Source organism: Mustela nivalis (genome assembly GCF_964662115.1).
Source record: "Mustela nivalis genome assembly, chromosome: 7".
Taxonomy (NCBI): domain Eukaryota; kingdom Metazoa; phylum Chordata; class Mammalia; order Carnivora; family Mustelidae; genus Mustela; species Mustela nivalis.
Genome location: NC_139026.1, coordinates 107,388,152 through 107,411,130, shown reverse-complemented (window position 1 = coordinate 107,411,130; position 22,979 = coordinate 107,388,152). Strand labels below are relative to the sequence as shown.

At 41.2% G+C, this 22,979-nt stretch overlaps 1 protein-coding gene and 1 long non-coding RNA gene across 9 annotated transcripts in view; one reads left to right on the top strand and one right to left on the bottom strand.

Moving 5' to 3' along the window:
* The window catches only part of TULP3 (TUB like protein 3), a 66,530-nt gene that overhangs the window by 36,298 nt on the left and 7,253 nt on the right, over positions 1-22,979 (top strand). For 7 of the 8 annotated variants that reach the window (XR_014313636.1, XR_014313637.1, XM_082738098.1 and 4 more), the window contains 4 exons: positions 9,531-9,690; positions 10,350-10,526; positions 20,210-20,337; positions 20,724-20,921. Coding sequence is in view for 6 of the 8 variants with exons in the window: in XM_082738098.1 (XP_082594224.1) it covers positions 9,531-9,690; positions 10,350-10,526; positions 20,210-20,337; positions 20,724-20,921 (663 nt within the window). In the remaining 2 variants the exon portion in view is untranslated. Of the gene's footprint in view, positions 1-3,950; positions 4,094-9,530; positions 9,691-10,349; positions 10,527-20,209; positions 20,338-20,723; positions 20,922-22,979 lie in introns of those variants that run through there. The other variant, XM_082738103.1, reaches the window with a different exon arrangement.
* On the bottom strand, positions 18,849-21,990 carry LOC309868341. Its single transcript, XR_014313646.1, has 2 exons — positions 21,770-21,990; positions 18,849-20,228 (listed from the first exon to the last, which is right to left on the bottom strand). It is a non-coding gene; the product is annotated as an uncharacterized lncRNA (long non-coding RNA).

Genomic DNA, 22,979 nt, shown 5'->3' with positions numbered 1-22,979 from the left:
ACAACTTCACAAACCTCTAAAGTTTCTTTCAGCTACACATTAATTCTGTTTTTCAGTGATTTGGTTTATGTTTGTTTCCTCCACTAGGCTAAGCTCCTTGAAAACAGAAGCCAAGTTTGTTTATGATGACCATTATATCAGAAGTTCCTAGCACAGGGCTGGGCACGTACTAATCCTTCCCTAAGTATTTGAACGAAGGAAGAAATAAATGAACAGTCGTATGTTATTATTTGCTGTGATCGTCATTGTTGTTCAGCTTAGAACCTCTACATCTCTTGCTTTCTTATTTGCAGTTTCATGTGCATGTTACCTAATTCAGGACGTTCTACAGCTTGAGTCTGTCTACATAGGATCAAAGTGTCTAGGCCCTGTAGGTGCCTAAACATACCTCTAAAGTTTTGTCTTATTTATGCTAATGTTGGAATGACTAATGGGACTTGTAGTGTAATAAGTTGCTTTAAAGGTGGGAGAGAGGTCTGTGCCTGGCGGGCAGGGAGGTATAGGGACACCCCCTCTGTAGGGTGAGGCCATGGCAGGTTGGAATGCCATGCCCGCCCTGGGAAGGCTTTGGCGCTCGCGCTCATGTGTGGCCGCCCCTGCATGGCACCTTCGAAGTCTTCCATGATGATGGCACTAATGTGGGGACTGTCACTGCGTTCCACTGCCACTCGTCACCAGCTGGTGGGGTCCAGCCTCCTCACCTGCGCCTAGAAGGGGAGTGTTGAGTACAGGTCTCCCCTGTGTGCAAGTCTGTGCCACCAGAGGACACCTCTGGCTTCTAGGTGGCTGTGATGGCCTCCATCGTCCTGCTCAGGTCCCTGGCCCGCCTCATGTGTTTGTGGAGAGGAGCAGCTGCTTAGGTGTGGCTCCAGCTGCCTAGCTTTGTTGACTGAAAGGTCTAAGTAACAGTACCAGTGGCCATGGCCAGTCTGGAGCCCTCTGGAGCCTCCCAGCTGGGCATATGACAATCACAGCTTTTCCCCCTCGCCCACCTCTCTGTGAGGGGCTCAGAGGAGTGACCAGTGTGGACAGGGACCTGTGGGCCCAGCCCTCTGGGCCCTAGCTGCCCCAGGCTCTGTCTGCATCCAGTGACACATACACGTAAGGCCTTGCCTGTCCATGAGCCCCTACAGAAATGCCTGCACAGTCTGGTGTGCAAAGGCCACTCTTCATGCCTGGAGGGCCAGGAGTCCCCACCAGCCTGGCGCCTGCATCTTGGTGTGTGATGAAATCCTCTTAGGGATCCCCAGGGTGCTTGGGCTCCAAAGGCTGGAGACCCTGGCATGGGTGACCTGTCCCGGGGAGCCTGGCCATAGTGCTTTTATAGATAGACTTCCTTGAAACCACTGCCGAGGGTAACATAGCAGCTGTAGCCTCCTTCCTCCTGGCTTCCTTTAAAGAGACTGAGGGAGGGGCACTTGGGTGGCTCAGTTGGTTGAGCATCCAACTCTTGATTTCATTTCAGGTCATGATCTCAAGGTTGCGAGATTGAGCCATGCTCAGCGGGGAGTCTGCTTGAGATTCTCTCTCTGCCTCTTCCCCTACTGCACTCTCTCTCTAAAAATAAATAAAATCTTTAAAAAGAGACTGAGGGACATTTTAAGCCAATCTAGTTTTTCATAGCCTTGCAGGAAAATGGCAACAAACTTCTTAGCAATTATAGGTCTCACCGTTCTCCACAGGATGGGCTGCCTGTAAGCAGAGAACCATCTAGCATTCTGCACACATTCTCTGTAAAGTTGTCAGGTGGAAGGTGTGAAGTAAACAATCCTTTCTAACACTGGAAAAAAATAAAGGTGGCTCAGATATTTGGTAATTTTTATTCTTTTTAATGAGCGTGCTACGTGTGATATGTTTACGGTATATGTGTTGGGATTCTGTAGGCCTTTTTATGGCACAGATTTTTAAAAGTTATGTTTTTTTTTTATGGGCAATAAAAGCATATGATAAGGATTCCAATAATACTCAAAAGATATTTTATGAAAAGTCTCTCTTCCTCTCCTTGGCTTAGTTCTTTACTGGAGACTCACTAACTCCCCCCCCACCCCCCACCAAGGTTTTATTTATTTATTTGTCAGAGAGAGAGAGAGCAAGTGAGCTAGAGAGAGAGAGAGAGAGAGCACAAGCAGGGGGAATGGCAGGCAGAGAGAGAGGCAGGCTTCCCACTGAGCACAGAACCCAGTGAGGGACTCCATCCCAGAACCCACCCATGTGCTGCAGACTTTTTTTTTTTTTTCTTTTTTTGAGGGAAGGAGTTTAGGGCAGAGGAAGGGGGACAGAGAGAATCTTAAGCAGGCTCCAGGCTCCATGCCCAGTGCAGAGCCCGATGTGGGGCTCGATCCCATGACCCTGAGATTATGACCTATGTGGAAATCAGGAGCCAGACGCTTAACTGACTGAGCCACCCAGGCACCCCCAGAGACTGTCACTAATGTCTAATGTACTCTTGCAGAGATAGTTAATGAATATACAGATATAAAATTTTATAGAAATTTTTTTTAAATTAAAAAATATCTAGGGGGGCACCTGGGTGGCTCAGTGGGTTAAAGCTTCTGCCTTCGGCTCAGGTCATGATCCCGGGGTCCTGGGATCAAGCCCCGCATCGGGCTCTCAGCTCAGCAGGGAGCCTGCTTCCTCCTCTCTCTCTCTCTCTGCCTGCCTCTCTGCCTACTTGTGATCTCTGTCTGTCAAATAAATAAATAAAATAAAATCTTAAAAAAAAAAAAATCTGGGGACCTGCTGTGTAAATGCGGGTATTAAATAGCCTGTGAGAATACTGTGAGGGTCTGAAGCACTGTCTCTGCCTTGAGAAGGAGGTTGCTCAGCAGGGGGTAACGGAATTTCCACAAACACAAACTGAGCATTCAAATTGCCTGGAAAAAAAAGGCAGCACTACAGGATGAAGGAATGGTTGGGCTGGGAACCGGAAGACTCTGGTTCCCATTCTGACTCTGCCATTAATTAGCTGGGTGATTTTAGGTAAGATTCTTAAACTCTGTGGGTCCCACTATTTCATCTGTAAAGTGAGGTCAGATAATAGAAAGTGAGGATCTGAGAGTATGGACATTAGACCTGAGATGAGGTACACTGAGGAAGGCTAGGTTGCTGCTTAGTCTGGGCCTCAGAGGCCAGTAGGATCTTGGTGGAAGTCTGTCTCTCAGTCCAGGACATGCCACCCTACCCAAGACCATGCACTCCATATCCGTGACTGGCTTAATCTAGCAGTGATTGTCAGGCGAGGTGGGAGAGGCTAGGGAACGTTATTCTCCCCACTGCTGCCTGAAGTATACGGTAGATTAACCTCTTAGAAATCCTGTTTTGGGAATGTCCCCAGGTTGAGAGTCATTGGTCATGAACTTTGTAGGCTGAGAAGTGGTTTGCTAAAAGCAGCCAAAGTTCATAAGTCTCACAAGGATTGGTTCATACTAACCAATATCATAAGTGATGAATCTAAACCTGGCGATTAATTTACTAATTTCTAATGAACCAGAATCAGCTGAGCACCACAATCCTATCAGATAAGTGTGTGGGAAGTTTACAATTAGAAAAGAGGCGTGATGACTTTGAAATCCGAGTGAGTGCAGTTTGTAAAATGATATTTATGGTAAATATCATTGTGTGATCATATAATTAATTCATCGCTACTAAAGGGATACACCTGGCAACAAATGAGATAGGTGACTGTCTGGTTAGGCCACTTCCTGCCTTGGGTGGCCCTAGACACACAAGGTAACTCTTGCTCTAAGTTTTATCTTACCTTATTTCCACACAGACATTTCCCTTCTCATAACTCACTCATCGTCCAGGTTTCAGTAGTACTGAGTAGGTTAGTTTCTTTCTTATCTGTCTTTTTTCCCCTGAGACTATAATCTTAGGATTTAATATTTAAAAAATCTTAGATTTACAGATAATTTACATAAGACTACTTTTGTCCTGTGTTTCTGTTCTAGGTTTTGAACAGCTTTACTGAGATCGAATTCACTGACTATAAATATACACCCAGTTAAAGTGCACAAATGATTTTGAGACCTTGTATCAAATGAAACCATATGCCACGTGGCCGTTGGTGTCCAGTTTCTTGACTTAGGAAGAGGTTCGTCCATGTTGTTGCCTCTGTCAGTACTTCTGGTCTTCTTATTGTTGAGTGATATTCCCCGTCGTGGCTACACCACATGTTGTTTATCCATTCATCAGTTGACAGACACTAGGGTTGTTTTCACCCTTTGGCTACTGCTGATAGTGCTGCTCTGAGCATTCGTGTACAAGCTTCTCTGCGGATGTGCTTTCATTTCTCTTGGCTGGTATATCTAAGTATAGGTACCCCAAAGCCTACCTAATATACCTCAGGTCATTGGAACAGAATTCCTGGGTCATCTCGTAACATGTTAAGGAGCTTTCAGACTGTTTTCCAATGTCCCTGAACCATTGTACACATCCCACCAGCCATGTCCTTGGCCTTGTTTCTATACATCATTGTCAACACTTACTTTATTGTCTGTCTTTGACTGTCGCTATTTTAGTGGGTACAAAGTGGTATCTGACTGTGATCTTGATTTGCATTTCCCTGATGACTAATGATATGGAGCCTTAAAATGTGCTTAGTGGCTCTTTGTATGTTCTCTTTGGAGGCATGGAGAAATGGAGAAAACCCATTTTTAGATTGGGTTATTGTCTTTTCATTGTTAAACTGTAAGAGTTCTTTATATAGTCTAGACCCAGGCTCCTTATCAGAAATATTATTTGGGTGGCTCAGTCGTTAAGTGTCTGCCTTCGGCTTGGGTCATGATCCCAGGGTCCTGGGATCGAGCCTGGCATCGAGTTCTTTGCTCTGCAGGAAGCCTGCTTCCTCCCTTCCCACTCCCCTGCTTGTGTTCCTTCTCTCACTGTCTCTCTCTGTGTCAAATAAAAAATATATATATATTATTTGTAAATATTTTCTTCAATTCTGTGGGTGGTCTTTTTACTTTCTTGATGGTACCATTTTCAACATAGAGTTTTAATTTATTTTTTCTTTTTGTCTCTTGCACTTTCGGTATCATATCTAAGAAATCATTACTTCCCAAGGTTATAAAGATTTGCTTCTGTGTCATCTAAGAGTTTTCTGATTCTTCTAAGAGTCTTCCACTTCCTATGAGTTCTTTCGAGTTAACTTTTATATATAGTGTGAGGTTCCAACTTCAGTCTTCTGTGTGTGGATATCCAGTTGTCCCCGCACCATTTATTGAGAAGATTCTCTCACTGCATATATTTTGCTTTTGTTTTTACTAGCTTCGTTAGGGTACTCGTTTTTTCGGGGCACTTGGTCACCTTAGCTGGCTACAGGTCATGAAGATTTTTAGACTCCTCCGGTGATGGGCCTTAGACCCAAATGCCCATTAGGTGGAGAACCTTTGTGCCATCTGGTGGACAATGGATTAAAATACAACATACTCCTTTGGGGTCAGGTTGCCCATCTATTTGTACCTATCATTCTAAGAGAGGTGGTCATTGGTGTGTTGAATTGATATTTTAAAAAGTGTGATTTAAAAATTTTAGCCTCACCGCCTTATGATCTCACTTTGTGTGCCAGAAAGATTTGGTGTTTTTAGCCAAACTCTTAGATTGCTGGCAGCCACTCTGATCTTGCTGGATCTACCTTGTGGTCAGCCAGGTCTAACCCACAAGCTTCAGACTGTAACCTACCCATTAGCTCTAGGGAGTCTTTCTGGAAAATTGAGAAATCAGTGATGTCAGGCTCATGAATTTGAGGCTTGCCTGCGCTTTATTATTTTATAAAACGAAGCTCTTTGTGGGAATCCCTGCCCCCCCATCTAATCTCCTTTATTTCCTCACTTATTTTGGAATTAGCATTCAGTATTTTGCTCCCAGGGAATGATAATAGGATTTACCACCACATTCTGGAGAAGATGGATTCTTGGAGTTACTGTTCAGTTTCCGAGGGAATTGGGAAATTTACAGGCTTATGTGCCACTTAAAAACAGCCCCGAAAGCAACATATTTCGATTGCATTTAGGGCATCAAACAGTCACCTACGGCTCTCTTCCTGACAGCCCATCCTTCCTTTAACGTTGTTTATGCAGCCTCACTGACAGCTTTTTTGGGGAAGGTAAAATGTGTATGAAAGCGAATTGACATGGTTGCATCTTAGCTCAATTAACACCTCCCTCCTCCCTCATTCAAACTATGTGAGAAAATTCTGAATCAGGGAACACGTTTCACCAAGATGGCAATTTGGTAGTTACTTTATTTTTTTTCATGTTTACAAACTTGGACAACAGCAGGATATATTTAGTGCTGTAATGCAGCCCTGTAGCCCTGGGCTTCACAACTCAGATCTATGGTTGGTTGGTGGTTGTTTTCCCTCAAGTTGTTGACCTAAATGAGTTTGATCAGTGTTGATGTTGATAGAGAAAGGCTTTGCCAGATGCAGTCACAGGATCACTGTGGCTGAGAGTCTGTCTAGTCTGCCCTTTGCAGGTCTAAAAACTTGGTTTTGTCAGTGAACCCAAGTGTAACCAACCAGGTCCTCACACAAACTCACGCTAGTCAAATTCACAATGATCGGTTATGAAACCAGACACTAATTTATTAATTTACAATGAGAACTCCAGCTTTTCCAGAATACATCCATCTCTGCTGGTCATGGTTCCCTGTTCCCGGAAATAGGATACCTAAGAAGTTAATTGACAATTAGAAGGCTTATTAGTAAGCAGGGAACCTGAGGAAATGAAATTATCCTGAGGGATATTTCATCAAGGCCACAAAGAAGTCTTACATAGTTTCCTGTCCACAAAGAGAATAAGCTCTCCCAGTAAATAGAATTGTCTTCTAGATTCAGCATTTATGTTTTTGGACAGGTTGGATAAACTCTGCCAAATTCTTGTTCGTTGGCTTTCCTTTTCTGGACCAGTACCCCTTCCCCTCCCTCCCCTCCCCTCCCCTCTCTTTTTTCTTTTCTTTCTTTCTTAGATGGAGGGAGGAGGGAGTATGAGTGGGGAGAGGGGCAGAAGGAGAGAGAATCTTAAGCAGACACCCGCCTCCCCAGCTGAATGTGAAGCCTGACACTGGCCTCCATCTCATGACCCTGAGATCGTGGCCTGAGCTGAAATCAAGAGGTGGGCACTTAACTGTGGCACCCAGGCGACCCAGATGTCCCCTTGTTCACAGAACATTGTTCTTTATATACGTTAAAAAAATGGGTTAGCTGTGGCCTGTGTTTTTGCTTCTTCAGTTGTTGCCGGTTATGAGACTATCGGAGGCTGGCCACATGAGCAGATGTGGTTCTCATGTCTCCTTGTTTGTATTTCCCATCTCTTCAGCATATCCCCTATGCAAAACTTCACAGTTGCTAGAAGAACCATATCAGCAAGCTCTTTGGGGAGAAGCTCATTGTAACCAAATATGTATTCTGTGTTCCATCTATATGTTAAGGTCCATCTATTCATATTAATTCACGAGTTTCAAAATAATCTCAGAAACTTCAATTACTGGGGCACCTGGGTGGCTGGCTTAGGCTCTGGTCATGATCCAAGGGTCCTGGGATCAAGCCCCACATGAGGCTACCCACCCTGCGGAGAAGCCTGCTTCTCCCTCTCCCCCCACTTGTGTTCCCTCTCTCGCTGTCTCTGTCAAATAAATAAAATCTTAAAAAAAAAAAAAAAAAGAAACTTCAATTATTCCTTCCCAGATTGCTCTAACCTTTATTCTTTCTTTCCCTTCCTTCCTTCCTTTCTCCCTCCCTCCCTCTCTCCCTTTGTTTCGTTTTTAGATTTTATTTATTTATTTGACAGAGAGAGAGAGGAAAGAGAGAGAGAGACAGCAAGACAGGGAACACCAGCAGGGGGAGTGGGAGAGGGAGAAGCAGGCTTCTTGTTGAGCAAGGAGCCTGATATGGGGCTGGATCCCAGACTCTGAGCAGAAGTCAGATGCCTAATGACCAAACCACCCAGGTGCCCCACCTTTATTCTTTCTTGACAGGATAGTCCATTTGGGCACATTATTAGCTCCCTAGTATTTTTTCTTATTCACAAGGCTGGGCAAAGAATAGTTCTGTTTCTTCTATGTCCTCTGAATTTATCCACAAGCTTTCACCAGCCCCATTGTGGAAAATGTATTTTCTTTCCTACTGATAGTCTTACCCCTTGTAGGGACTCTTCTTTCTAGTAGCACGCTTTAAAAGCTCTATCAATGAAAAGAAGTAAATAGTTTTTGCCTAAGGAACAATAAATAGGTTATAATATTTTTGGTTTGGAATCATGGCTTAATTTTTTAGCTTGGGGCTTGGCATTTTCCTATTCTGAAATATCCCAGATCCATAATTAATTTCCAGGTATTATAAGCTCTTATTTGCCAAAGCATAAAAATAATATTTGTGCTAGTACCTTCCTTTTCATCTTGCTGGATTTTTTTTTCAGTCTCTCATGCTTTTTTTCCTGACTTTCTTTGATACCATATTCTTGATGTCACTTTAGCCACAGTGCTGATTACTTTCTATTTGGAATGTTCCAACTGTAATTTTTTTCCCCTTTTTATGCTTGGCCCAGATTTGTTAGATTTCTAATTATGTAAAAATGAGCAAGAAAACAAAACTTACTGCTCTCTAGCTGATTAAAATAGGAAAATAATTTGAGGTTTAGAGGATAATACGTTTTATTTTTTTCTTTCAATTATAAAAGTAAGAAAGTTTATGGGGCGCCTGGGTGGCTCAGTGGGTTAAAGCCTCTGTCTTCGGCTCAGGTCATGATCCCAGAGTCCTAGGATCGAGCCCCACTTGGGGCTCTCTGCTCAGCGGGGAGCCTGGTTCCTCCTCTCTCTGTCTCTGCCTGCCTCTCCGCCTACTTGTGATCTCTGTCTGTCAAGTAAATAAATAGATAAATCTTAAAAAAAAATAAGAAAGTTTACAAAAAACATAGAAAAAGGAGAAAAATCCATATTCTGCCACCCAAAGTAATCACCATTCATGTATTTCTTCATCTTTTCCCTTATGTATAACTGTTCATGTATTTTAAGCTTGTGACCATGCTTGGATAATTATATAATTACTGTGAATATTTTATTTTATTTTTAAGATTTTATTTATTTGAGAGAGAGAATGAGAAAGAGAGAGCATGAGGTGGGGAGAGTCAAAGAGAGCAGCAGACTCCCCACTGACCAGGGAGCCCTATGTGGGACTCAGTCCTGGGTCTCCAGGATCATGACCTGAGCTGAAGGCAGTTGCTTAACCAGCTGAGCCACTCAGGCACCGTACTATAAATGTTTTAAGTAAACTTGGATCGTGGACTCAGCTTGGCTAGAAATGCATTTGTATCATTTTAAATAGACCTTTAAAGGTGTTTGGTAAATATTTATTAAATGAAATGAGTGAATCCTTGTCCCTCTCTGTGCCTCAATTTTCTCATGTCTCAAGTAGGATAAATTAGTTTATAAGAGGTTTGTGAGAATTAGTGAAAAACAATAAATATTCAAAGCAACTAGGTCTTGTTGTAACTCTTCTAGCTATAGTATTACTTTTTTTTTTTTTTTCCTCCTAGAGAGCACTGCTGGAGAAGAAGCAGAGAAAAAAGCGCCTTGAGCCACTCATGGTACAGCCAAATCCAGAAGCAAGGCTTCGTCGATCAAAGCCAAGAGGTAGCGAGGAGCAAACTCCTTTGGTGGAACCTCATACCCCACAGAACGATGTCATCTTACATGGTGTGTGTTAGGCAGCATCTCTTCCCACTAGGGCACAGTTTTCATAAAGATAGGAGAAGGCAGAAAGATTCTCAGATGGACCAAAGGGACAATATTAGCATCATTACTAGGTACCTTCTAAGACCCACATTCTGGGTCTTAGAGTGAAAATAAAAGCAATGGTTTAATTAGTGGAAGATACCCTGATGTTTGTACTTATCCTAGAGCTGTTGTTTTCATTGCCAAATGGTTTAGTCCAGAATGGTCTGTTTGAGGAACTTACGGTCTTGAATGTCATGTCATGTCATGGCAGAGTTAGCCATGACACCAGGAGTAGTAGAGAACACCCAGTCTTCTAATAACCAGGACTCAACGACTGCGTGCGGTGGTGAGCTGTTGACTTGGACAGGATCTGAACTTTGGCAGACCTACTTTGTTTTCACGTTCTTAGTCTTTAGTTTCTAAAGCATGACATCAGGTAAATTTTATTTAGTAACAGTCAGAACATGTTAATAAAATGAACACCAGTCTGAGTTGCTCTATTAACAAACATCCCCATGGATGTTAAGGAAAGAGAAGTGAAATGCTTGGATGGTTCTTAATTCTGATCACATATACCAAAACAACCCACCAAATAACAGATAATACTTTCCTCTTTTCTCTTCTCTTTTGGACCCTAGGCATTGATGGTCCAGCTGCCTTCTTGAAGCCAGATGCTCAAGATTTGGAAACCAAACTTCATGTTCTCTCAGTAGGCTCCTCTGCTACAGAAGAAGATACTGAAGAAAGTGTTGATGGAGAAAGCACTTTGGAGACTGTGTCTAAGCCAGATCTCCAGGAGATTCTCCAAAAACATGGTAAGGATTGGTAACGAAGGTAAGGCAGTTAATCATCTTAGCCACGTATAATCTCTTCCTTTCCTTGCTTTCATTGTCGGTTAACAATCTAGATGGTGATGGTTCAAAATTGCTTGGAATGTGGCTTATGGCTTTACAGAGATGACAATATTAGACATCTTTGACATCTGAGAATTGATTATTGTCAACCACAATAATATTTACCCTCTTGCCTGAGAAAAACAAGATAATTACATATAAATTATCAGCAGCATTAGCTACTACATGTGACTATTTCTTTTTGACATCTTATTTTTAGTTCCCACTCCCTTCTTTTGACAAAGTTGCCACTCAACACCCCTACTCGGCCTCCATGTCACAGATTTATTGATCTAGTGATGGCTGACGAGGAATACAAGTGGGATCAAAATATACTTAAGTTAATACTTTCCTCACTAGCGCCTACTTTCTGCCAGTTGGAGTTACCACTTCCACAAATATTCCTGTACACCCTAGAGAGCTCTTGTAGTTTTCTTTCCTTCTTAGAAAAATGATTTTTATGGGAAGAAATTAAGTGTCCCCTTTTCAGGTGAGAAGACAGAAACCCGGTCATGAGTAAGTATTTATTGGGTGCCTCCTTAGTCATAGGTAGGCATTATAGGCCTGGGATGTGTGAATCAGGATGTTCTATCACAGAATGGTAGACCAGATGTACATTCAAACACAGTCACATATTCATTCATTTAGAAAATAAGTGTTGAGTATATACTAAATACTGGACATTGTTATAGGCACATAGGCTACAACAGTACACAAGGGGTCCTGCCCTCCTGAAGTGTTTATTCTAATTGAGCCATCATGTACTTAAATAGCCAAGAGAGCATTGAGAGGGGTACCAACCCAGAGCTGAAGGTTTGGAAAGCTTTCCAGGGAGAGTGATGTCTAAGCTACAACCTGATGCAGGAGATAGAGCTGGCCAGTCCAGAATGGCTGGCCAACACAGTATGAGCGGATAAGGTGGGAAGAGGGACTAGCGAGGTGAGCCTGGAGGGGTGAGTGGGCTCTGATTATATAGGCCAGTATAGGTCATATTAGGAACTTGGACTTTATTTGAAAAATAACTAAAACCTATGAGGGAATTTGATCTGAGGAATATTATCACCCAATTTGGGCTTAATGGGAAAACTAAGAAGAATTACGCTGCACCATAAGGAATTAATTGAAGGTGGGGGCGAGGCAAGTGTAGAAGCAGGAAGACTTATGGAGAGATGGTTTGGCTGATGGCCTGACCTGGAGTTATAATGTAGTATATGCAAGAGTAAAAACCAGGGAGAAATAGAATTACATTGCTGGGGCACTGAGAAGGGACAAGAAAGGCATCAAAAGAGAACAATTAAGCTGAGCCAGGAAGGATGTGTGGCCTCCTGTTTACTGGAACATTTGTCAGCAGCTGCAGACTGACATTTTGAATGTCTCTTATATGTCAGGCACTTGCCATACATTATCTCAATTAATTTAAAATTTATAGGGGCACTAGGCTGGCTCAGTTGGAAGAGCGTTTGACTCTTGATCTTGGGATCATGAGTTCAAGCCCCACATTGGGTACAGAGACTAATAAAAAAATAAGTAAACTTAGATATTTATAACAGTACTTTGCAGCATTTGTACATATTAGTCTCTCCATTTACATGTATGAAAATTCTATATATTACATTTGTAATTATACATAGCCTCTCAGACAGGCTAGATAATTTGTCCATGGTCACATTGCTGGTAAGGTGACACACTTGGGTGGAAGAAAGAACATGTGCAAAGGTATTGGGTATAAAATCATGATATGTTATGAAAACCAGAACAGATGGCAGGAGCACAGGGTGTGGCAGCAGCCATGGTAAAGGGGGTCAGAACATAGCTCTGAAACCCGGGTTCTTGCCGGATTCTGAATCTCAACTCTGCCACATCTGGCTGGGAAAGGGGGAGTACAGCTTTTCTTTCCTCTGCCTCTGTTTCCCTGTCTATAATAGGAATGTGATTGTGGCATTTCCCTATTATTTTACTACCACTATTGTTATGACAAAAGAAAGTGATTGATGTGGAGGAGTCAGAGCAAAGACAACCTTCATTTAATCAGAAGCTAAGTTATCCCAAGTCATCTAGCTATGTAGTGGCAAACCTAGATTTTCTGATTCTTAGTCTAGTTCTTTATCCCTTACTGTAGATACCGAGTTCTCCCCTTCTACACTGCCCTACGAAGTGATGGCTATGGTTGTTTTGTTTTGTTTTGTTTTTCCTGAGGACTGGCCCTTCTGAGAAACCAGGTGATTTAATGCCTTTTTACATCCCAACAAGTTGCATCTTGACCATAAAACCCATTAAACACTTAAAAAAAAAAAGATTTTATTTTCTTGGAGAGAGACAGAGAGAAAGAGAGTACGTGAGTAAACATGAGCAGGGGGAAGTCTAGAGGGAGAGGCATACTCCCCACTGAGCAGGGAGCCTGATGCAGGACTCGATCCCAGGATCCTGGGATCATGACCTGAGCTGAAGGCAGGCATTTAACTGAGGCACCCCATTAAGCACTTTCTTGACTAAGATCTAGGATGTGTCAGTTTGGCAGATTATATCCCTTTAGTAGGTCCAGTTTATTTTTTCAACAAGTTTGGGAGAAATCTTTGAACTCCATTGTAAAACATATATTAATATAAGCTGAATTTTTGGCATAAAAGTGGCATTTGCAAACATACTACCAAGTGAAAATATCCATGATTGTGAGGTTTTATGCTTTTTTGCTACAAAAGAAAAAATGGTTAACATTTTAGAAAACAAAGAAAATACGTCCTTCACAAACCAAAGAATTTTTTTAATAGTAGCTTTATAGGCATATAATCAACAAACCATACTATTCACCCATTTAAAGCGAACAGTGGGTGTAGGAAGGGAAGATGGCAACAGAGTAGGAAGACCTTGGGTTCATCTCACCCCACGAATACAACTAGATAACTATCAAATCATCCTCAATACCCCAGAAGTTGCTCTGAGGACTGGCAGAACATATTCCACAACTAAAGGTAGAGAAAAGGCCACAATTGAAGAAGGTAGAAATGTGGAGACATGGTTTGGGGGAGAAACGGGTCATGGCTGCTGTGGTGAGGAGGGAGCTGCATTCATGGAGAAGGGCAAGAGACAGATTAACACACAGGGAAATGTAGGGGTAAACAAATCCCCATAGCAGTTGGTTTGGAAAGCAAGAGGTGCTGAATTTCATGAGTTCCTGCAACCAGCAAGGCTTAAAGCCTGGAGTTCTAAAGGTCAGTGGGCTTGGTTCAGGGAGAGCCTGGAGGGCACTGTGCTGCTCTTGGAGGAAAGGAGGGCAAACAACCCATGGACATACAGAGTGGAAACAGCAATCTGAAGAGTGCCAGAGCACACAACGAGGAAGTTAGTTGTTCATCTTCGAGCATTTCCCAGAGAGACAGTGTTGGTGGAGACACCCCTTCAGGAGATACTGGCAGGCACCATTTCCCTCCTCTGCCCCTTAGTATAAGCGCACAGCCACCTGTGGGAACCAGTGCAGCACTGACACTTGCTACCTAACTTGCTTACACCAAGCCCTGCCTACCCTCACTGGGATGGGCCTACCCCTTCCCAGTCATGCATGCCTAGTTTCTTTGGAGGCTGCTGCCTCTCCTCCAGATGACCAGGGCAATACTTATATCAGACAAAATAATAGACTTTAAAACATGTATTGTTAACAAGAGACAAAGAAGGACACTATATAATCATAAAGGGGACAATCCAACAAGATGATATAACAATTCTAAATATTTATGCTCCCCACCTGGGAGCACCCAAATACATAAAAACGTTAAAAGCAAACATAAAAGAACTAATTGAAAATAATACAATAATGGTAGGGAACTTTAACACCCTACTACATCAATGGACAGATCATCCAAACACAAAATCAAGAAGGTAACAGTGGCTTTGAATGAGACCGTGGACCAGATGAAATTCAGAATATTCTGTCCTAAAACAGCAGAATACACATTCTTTTCAAATGCACATGGAACATTCTCCAGACTAGATCACATATGAGGCCACAAAACAAGCCTCAACAAATTCATAAAAATCAAAGTCATACTGTGCATCTTTTCTGATCACAACACTATGAAACTAGAAGTCAGCCACAAGAAAAAAATCTCTGGGTTTTTTTTCCTCTGGAAAAGACCATGCATACATGGAAGTTAAATAACATGCTTCTAAATAATGAATGGATCAACCAGGAAATGTAAGAAGAGATTAAAAAGTGCATGGAAATAAAATGGAAATGAAAACACAGTGTTCAAAACCTTTGGGATACAGCCAAAGCTATTCTAAGTGGCAAGTTTATAGCAATAGCCTACTTCAAGAAGCAAGAAAAACCTCAAATATACAACCTGACCTTATACGTAAAGAAGCTAGAAAAAGAATAGCCATATAAAACCCCTAAAACTAGCAGAAGGAAGGAAATAATAAAGATGAGAGCAGAAGTAAATGATAAAGGAACTAGAAAAAACAATAGAAGAGCTCAATGAAACCAGGAGCTGGTTCTTTGAAAAAAAAAAAAAAAATCAATAAAATTGATGAACCTGTAGCCAGACTTGTCAAGAAAAAAAAGAAAAAGGGTTCAAATAAATAAAATCACAAATGAGAGGAGAAATAGCAACCAACACCACAGAAAAACAGTGAAAAGGGAATATTATGAAAAACTGCATACCAACAAATTGCAACCTGAAAGAAGTGGATAAATTCCTAGGAACATGTAACTTACCAAAACTGAAACAGGAAGAAATAGAACATTGAGCACACCAATTACCAGCAAATAAGTAACCAAAAAAATCAGTAATCAGAATCGATAGCCCAAGAACTCCCAACAAACAAAAATCCAGGACCAGATGGTTTCACAGTGTTCTACCAAACACTTGAAGAAGAGCTAATACCTATTCTTCTCAACTATTCCAAAAAATAGAAGAGGAAGGAAAACGTCTAAGTTCATTCCTAAAGACCAGCATTACCCTGATATCAAAACCAGATAAAGATGCCACCAAAAAAACCCAAAAAACAAAAAACAAAAAACAAAAAAAACCCCTACAGGACAATTATCTCTGATGAACATAGATGCAAAGATCCTAAAAACAAACAAACAAAAATAGCAAACTGAATTCAGCAATACATTTAAATAATTATTCACCATGCTCAAGTGGGATTTATTCCTAGGTTGCAAGGGTGGTTCAGTATTTGCAAATCCACATAATATATCACATCAATAAAAGAAAGGCTAAAAAACCATATGGTTGTTTTAATAGAGGCAGAAATAGCATTTGATGAAGTTCAGCATCCATTCATGATAAAACAAAACAAAACCCTCAACAAAGTGGGTCCAGAGGGAACATACCTCAACATAATAAGGGCCATGTAGGAAAAACCCCTGTGGAGCTAATATCATCCTTAATGGGGAAAAACAAAGAGATTTTCCCTTAAGGGAAATCTTTTTTCCCTTAAGAAAAAAGAACAAGGATGTCCACTGTCACCCCTTTTATTCAACATAGTACTGGATGTCCTAGCCACAGCAGTCAGATGACAGAAAAAAATAGAAGGCATCCAAATTGGTAAGGAAGAAGTAAAACTTCTCTGTTTGCAAATGATATGATACTATATATAGGAAATCTAGGGGCATCTGGGTGGCTCAGTTGTTGAGCGTCTGCCTTAACCTCAGGTCATGATCCCAGGGTCCCGGAATTGAGCCCCTCACTGCGCTCCCTACTCGGCGGGAAGCCTGCTTCTCCCTCTTCCATTCCCCCTGCTTGTGTTCCCTCTCTCGCTGTGTCTCCCTGTCATATAAAAATATAAAATCTTTGGGGCGCCTGGGTGGCTCAGTGGTTTAAGCCTCTGCCTTCAGCTCGGGTCGTGATCTCAGGGTCCTGGGATCGAGCCCCACATAGGGCTCTCTGCTCAGCGGGGAGCCTGCTTCTCCCTCTCTCTCTGCCTGCCTTCTGCCTACTTGTGATCTCTATCAAATAAATAAATAAAAATCTTTAAAAAATATATAAAATCTTTAAAAAAGAAAAAACCCAAGGACTCCACCAAAAATCTGCTAGAACAGATAAATGAATTCAGTAAAGTTGTAGGATACAAAATTAATGTACAGAAATCTGTTGCATTTCTGTACACCAGCAATGAAGCAGCAGAAAGAGAAATTAAGAACGCAATCCCATTTACAGTTGCACCAAAAATAATAAGATACCTCGGAACACACCTAACCAAAGGGCTTAAAGATCTGTACTCTGAAAACTGTAAAACACTGGTGACAGAAATTGAAGATGATACAAAGAAATGGAAAGACATTCCATACTCATGGATTGGAAGAACAAGTATTGTAAGAATGTCTATACTATCAAAGCAATCTACACATTTAATGCAATCCCTATCAAAATACCAACAGCATTTTTCATAGAGCTGGAACAAACAGCCCTAAACTTTGTATGGAACCACAGAAGGCCCTGAATAGCCATAGCAATCTTGAAAAAGAAAAGCAAAGCTGAAGGCATCACAATTCTGGACTTCAAGTTGTATTACAAAGCGGTAGTAATCAAAAGGGTATGTACTGGCAAAAAAAAAGACACATGGACCAATGGAACCAAATAGAAAAATCCAGAAATGAACCCACAATTATATGGCCAATTAATCTTTGACAAAGCAGGAAAGAATATCCAGTGGGAAAGAGTGTCTCTTTAATAAATGGTGTTGGGAAAACTAGACAGCAACATGGAAAATAATGAAAATGGACCACTTTCTTACACCAATCACAAAAGTAAGTTCAAAATGGATTAAGGACCTAAGTGTGAGACCTGACACCATAAACATCCCAGAAAAGAACACAGACAGCAGTAAGTTCTCAGATACCAAATGTAGGAACATTTTTCTAGATAAGTGCCCTGAGGCAAGGGAAACAAAAGCAAAAATAAACTGTTGGGCCTACATCAAAATTAAAGGCTCTGTACAGCAAAGGAAATTATATATTTTTTAAAGATTTTATTTATTTACTTGACAGAGAGAGCACAGGTAGGCAGAGAGGCAGGGAGAGAGATGGCGGGGGGGGGGAAGCAGGCCTCCCACTGAGCAGAGAGCCTGATTGATGGGGGGCTCCATCCCAGGACCCTGAGATCATGACCCGAACCTAAGGCAGAGGTTTAACCTACTGAGCCACCCAGGTGCCCCAGTTCAGTGATTTAAAATCTATTCATTGACATCTGCAACCATCCTTACGATCAGTTTTAGAAAATTTTCATGACTCCCGAAAGAAATCTCATACCCATTAGCAGTCACTTCCGATTTCCTCCGACCCCTTCAGCCCAGGCAACTACCAGTTTACTTTCCATCTCTGTGGATTTGCCTATTCTGAATATTTCATGTGGTCCTTTATGAGTGTCTCCTTTCACTTAGCATAATGTTTTCAAGGTTCATCCATATTGTAGCACTTCATTCCTTTTTATTGCCAAATTAACATTCTATTGATGGATATGCTGCTGCTGTGTTTCTGTCATCAGTTGATGGCCCTTTGGGTTGTTTCCCCTTCATGCTATTATGAATAATGTTGCTATGAACATTCCTGTGTAGCTTTTGTGTGGACATATATTTTCTTTTTTAAAAAATATTTATTTATTTGACAGAGATCACAAGTAGGCAGAGAGGCAGGCAGAGAGAGAGGAGGAAGCAGGCTCCCTGCTGAGCAGAGAGCCCAATGTGGGCTTCATCCCAGGACCCTGGGATCATGACCTGAGCTGAAGGCAGAGGCTTTAACCCACTGAGCCACCCAGGCTCCCCTGGTTGGGAGCCTTTCACTTGAGATTAATTTTTTAACTGGCCTTTGTCTTATCCGTGGGTGTCCCTGAGCAAAGCTAATATCAGTGTATTTCTGAACTGTGTAAAAATAGGTCATAGTTGTCCCTTCTCTGAGATGGCTGACTGTGGGAAGGAAATGGTTTGGAGGAAAAAAACCACACTGCTTGTTGCTAAGTCTACTTGTAAATTCATGATTTAGATATGGGGGACAACTTTATCCTATAAAGAGAAAAGGAATTTAGTTTTGCTGTTGGGCAAATGATTCTTCCTGAGCCTGATATTACCAAATGTAAATTTGAGTACCATACTTCTCTTACAACACACAACATATTTTATTTTATGTCTCTGTTCTAGCCCTAGATATATTTCATAAACAAGAAACAAAAGAAGAAAGACTAAAACAAACAAAAAAACAAGAAAGACTACCACAGACTCCTCCTCAAACTCACATAAATGTGAGGATAAAATGAGAAAATAGTTTTTAATCAGTTAGTTTTAAATTTTTTATAAAAGGTGCTTCATAAATCCAAGGTAATAGCATTTTCAACATTCCCAACTCTAGTTAACTAGCCTAGAGATGAACAAAATGCTGGAAAACAAAAAAGTAACTGATATAGAGAACAATAGATTATTGAATTTTTTAAGTTGCAGTGAACTATACCGTTTTAGCCATTTTTAAATGTACAGTTTAAAAATATAAATTTTTAAATAAATATTTACCGTTTTAGCCATTTTTAAATGTACAGTTCAGTGACATTAAGTACATTCATGTTGTTATGCAACTCTCACCACACAATACATCTCCAGAACTTTTTCATCTTCCCATAATAAATCTCTGTATCGCTAAATAATAACTCCCCATTCTTCTGTCTCCTGCTTCCCTGGTAACCACTATTCTACAAAATTTCTGTCTCTGTGAATTTGACTACTCTAGATTTCTCATATAAGTGGAATCATACAATATTTGTACTTTTTAAAAAAAATATTTGCTCTTTTGCAACTGGCTTATTTCACTTAGCATAAGGTCCTTCAAGGTTCATCCGTGTTGTAGCCTGTGTCAGAATCCCATTTCTTTTTAAAGCTGGTATGTATATACCACCATTTGCTTATCTGTTCATCAGTTGATGGCTATTTGGGTCATTTTCACCTTTTGGATATTGTGAATACTGCTGCTGTGAACATTGGTACATAGATATCTGTTTGAGTATGCTTTAAGTTCTCTTGGTATATACCCAGAAGTGGAATTGTGAGATCATGTGGTAATTCTATATTTAAATATTTTGGGAACCACCATACTGTGTTCCACAGTGCTTGCACCATTTTACATTGTCACCAGCAATGCACAGGTTGCATTGAGGAAGGGTTCCAATTTCTCCACATCCTCGCCAATACTTATTTTCATTTTTTTGATAATAGACATCCTAGAGCTTAGGAAATGGTATCTCATTGTGATTTTGACTTGCATTTCCCTAAAGATGAGTGCTGTTGAGCATCTTTTCATGCGCTTATTGGCCATTTATATGTCTTCTTTGAAGAAATGTCTGTTTATGTCCTTTACCCATTTCTGGGTAAACGGTTATTTGTTTTGTTGTTTGTTTTGTTGTTGTTGAGTGTGTTTAAGGAGTGCTTTTCTATTCTGGATATTAAGCCTTTATGGAAAGGGAAAACAAGGGATAGATCTAAGTGAGAATATGAAGAAAGAATTGTCTTAAGTCAGAATAGCTGGACTGTTTTAATCAAGAAAGTTGAAATTATATTTGGTTCAACAATTTATTTTTTTAAACCAGTGTTGGCAGTTTTTGACAGTTCTTCCTTTCTGCCAGGTATCTCAGGTAGTTTGAACTTTGATGAAGAGGAGACCGATGGGGAGGAAGAAGGGAAAAAATTATGTCATTCACCATATTCAGAGGCAGAGAGACCCACTTCTGCATCCAGCCAGAAATCAACTACAGTACGTAGTTCAGAAATTTCTTCCTAGGCAACTAATTTAACTATTTCCCAAATGTATCTTTAGTATTTAAACACAATTACTGAATGAGGGTTCATTCAAAGATTGAAGCTCTAATTTAGACTTGAAGTTCATGACCTCCCTAATTTCTTGTGTCTCAAGCCAGCTCTTGTGAAGTCATATCCCATTTTTGTACTTAGCTCCTTCATTACTCCCAACAGTCACATACTTATTTAACTTCACAGAGTTTCCCCTTATTTCTTCAGAAAACTAGATACACTGGGCTGTATCATGAAATAATTTTGCCCATTAATTAATTGTTCCTGGAAGAGAATAAGTTGTTTTGTGATCCCACCTCCTCTTGCTCATGTGTATGGCTCTTCTTCTAGGATACAGGAGCTTCGGGAACTGCAGCCCAACAAATGGATAACCAGCTGGGGGAAGTGGAGAACTTAGAGGACTTTGCATATAGTCCTGCCCCTCGGGGTATTACAGTCAAGTGTCGGATAACCAGGGATAAAAAAGGAATGGATCGGGGTCTCTTCCCCACTTACTATATGCACTTGGAAAAGGACGAAAATCGAAAGGTATGAGAAGTAACTCTTAAGACAGATGTTGAGAAAGAGAGGAAGAATGTTGTGGGAACGGATTGTTGAAGGGTCATAGGATAGGAGAATAGCACTGGTTTCAGATCAAGTCAGCAACTCCCAGTTGCTGTGTTCTATCTTCAAAGACCTCAGAGTCTCAGAGGTAAAATCTGCCCCACCCCAAAGAAAAAGAGTTTTATCCAGAATATAAGAAAATGGAAGAGAATATCTGAATGTAATTATTTGCCTCTCTATCCTATTTTTTGGTGGGGGGAAGGTGTTACTGTGTGCTCTTTGGTTTTTATTTTAATTATGGTAGGAACATGACACTGTGTGAATTTTAGGGAATAGGAGGAACTGGAAATAGAGAAGGACATGCAACCGGAATGCCTTATTTCTCACTCTAGAAATTCTAATTTACTTCATTTCAAACACAAATTTGAGGCAATTTAATACTTGCCAACGAACACTGTATTTTGTTTTGTTAATGGGTCTAAGTGGATGATTTAAGAACATGAAAATGAGATGATGATTGATACCATTGTTATTATAACCGCTAATTTATTAAGTGTTTATGATGTAGCAGGCATGTGCTAAATGCTTCGTGTATATATTATCTCCTATAATCCTTACTACAACCTTGTAAGATAGGCTTTCTTACCCCTGCTTTATAGATAAGTAAGTGGGACTTAGGGAATGTCCTGTTTCCCCTATAGTTGGAAAGACCCTTCCTCACCAAATTGGATGAAGTTTTTTTGAAAAAGCCACTGGAGGTTTTGGAGATAAAGCAGCACATAGTGACAATAGTCCCCCACCCCCAATTTTTTGCTTTCTGTGCTTTTAGTCACCTGTAGTCACTGACATCTGGAAGCAGATTGGTCCTTCTTCTGACATCGGTTCAGCAGGTCGATAGTAGCCTAATGACCCCTCTCTTCAGTCTCATCACATAGGCATTTTATCATCTCACATTGGCACAAGAAGAAGGGGAGTACAGTACAGTGAGATATTTTGAGATGGAAAGACCACATTCATAGAACTTTTATTACAGTATATTGTTAGAATTATTCTGTTATTGGGTGCCTGGGTAGCTCAGTGGGTTAAGCCGCTGCCTTCGGCTCAGGTCATGATCTCAGGGTCCTGGGATCGAATCCCGCATCGGGCTCTCTTCTCCACAGGGAGCCTGCTTCCTCCTCTCTCTCTCTGCCTGCCTCTCTGCCTACTTGTGATCTCTGTCTGTCAAATAAATAAATAAAATCTTTAAAAAAAAAAAAAAGAATTATTCTGTTATTGTTGCTAATCTCTTGCTATACCTTATGCATAAATTAAACTTTGTCATAGGTACATACAGAAAAAAACTTTGTAGTGTTCAGTAGGCATCCACTGGGGGTTGGTGGATAAAGTGGTCTATTGTATGTGGAGAATCCAGCTAATTTTGGAAAGTTGTACAGTAGGGAAACCCTGATAGTGAATTCTGAGAGGCGTTATAAGGAGATAAAGCCCCCAAGGTTGGTCTCCAAGAAAACACCAAATGACAGATGACACTGTTGCCTCCAGAGGCACTGGGATGGGAGGCCACATGGCCTCCGCAGCCGTCAAGGCTAAGGAGCTCATGGCAGCAAGACCAAGGATGAAGAATGGATGCCTCTACCAGCCTAGATTGTCTGGTTAAGCACATGAAGGAGACCTTCTCCTCCTCCCTGGAGGAGACCTATCTCTTCCATCTGCCCATCAAGAAATTAGATCATTGAGGTTTTCATGGGATCGTCCTTCAAGGATGTGGTTTTGAAGATCATGCCCATGCAAAAGCAGACCCATCCTGGCAGGCAGACCAGGTTCAAGGCATCTGTTACCATCAGGGATTACAGCAGACACATCGGTCGGTGTTCAGTATTCCAATGAGGTAGCCCCTGACATCTTTGGGACCATCATTCTGGCCAAGTTCTCTAGTCCCAGTGCAGCGAGGCCTCCGGGAGAACGAGATCAGCAAGCCCCACACTATTCCGTGTAAGGTGACTGGACGCGGCAGCTCTGTGCTGGCGTCCCACCCACGGCTCTGGG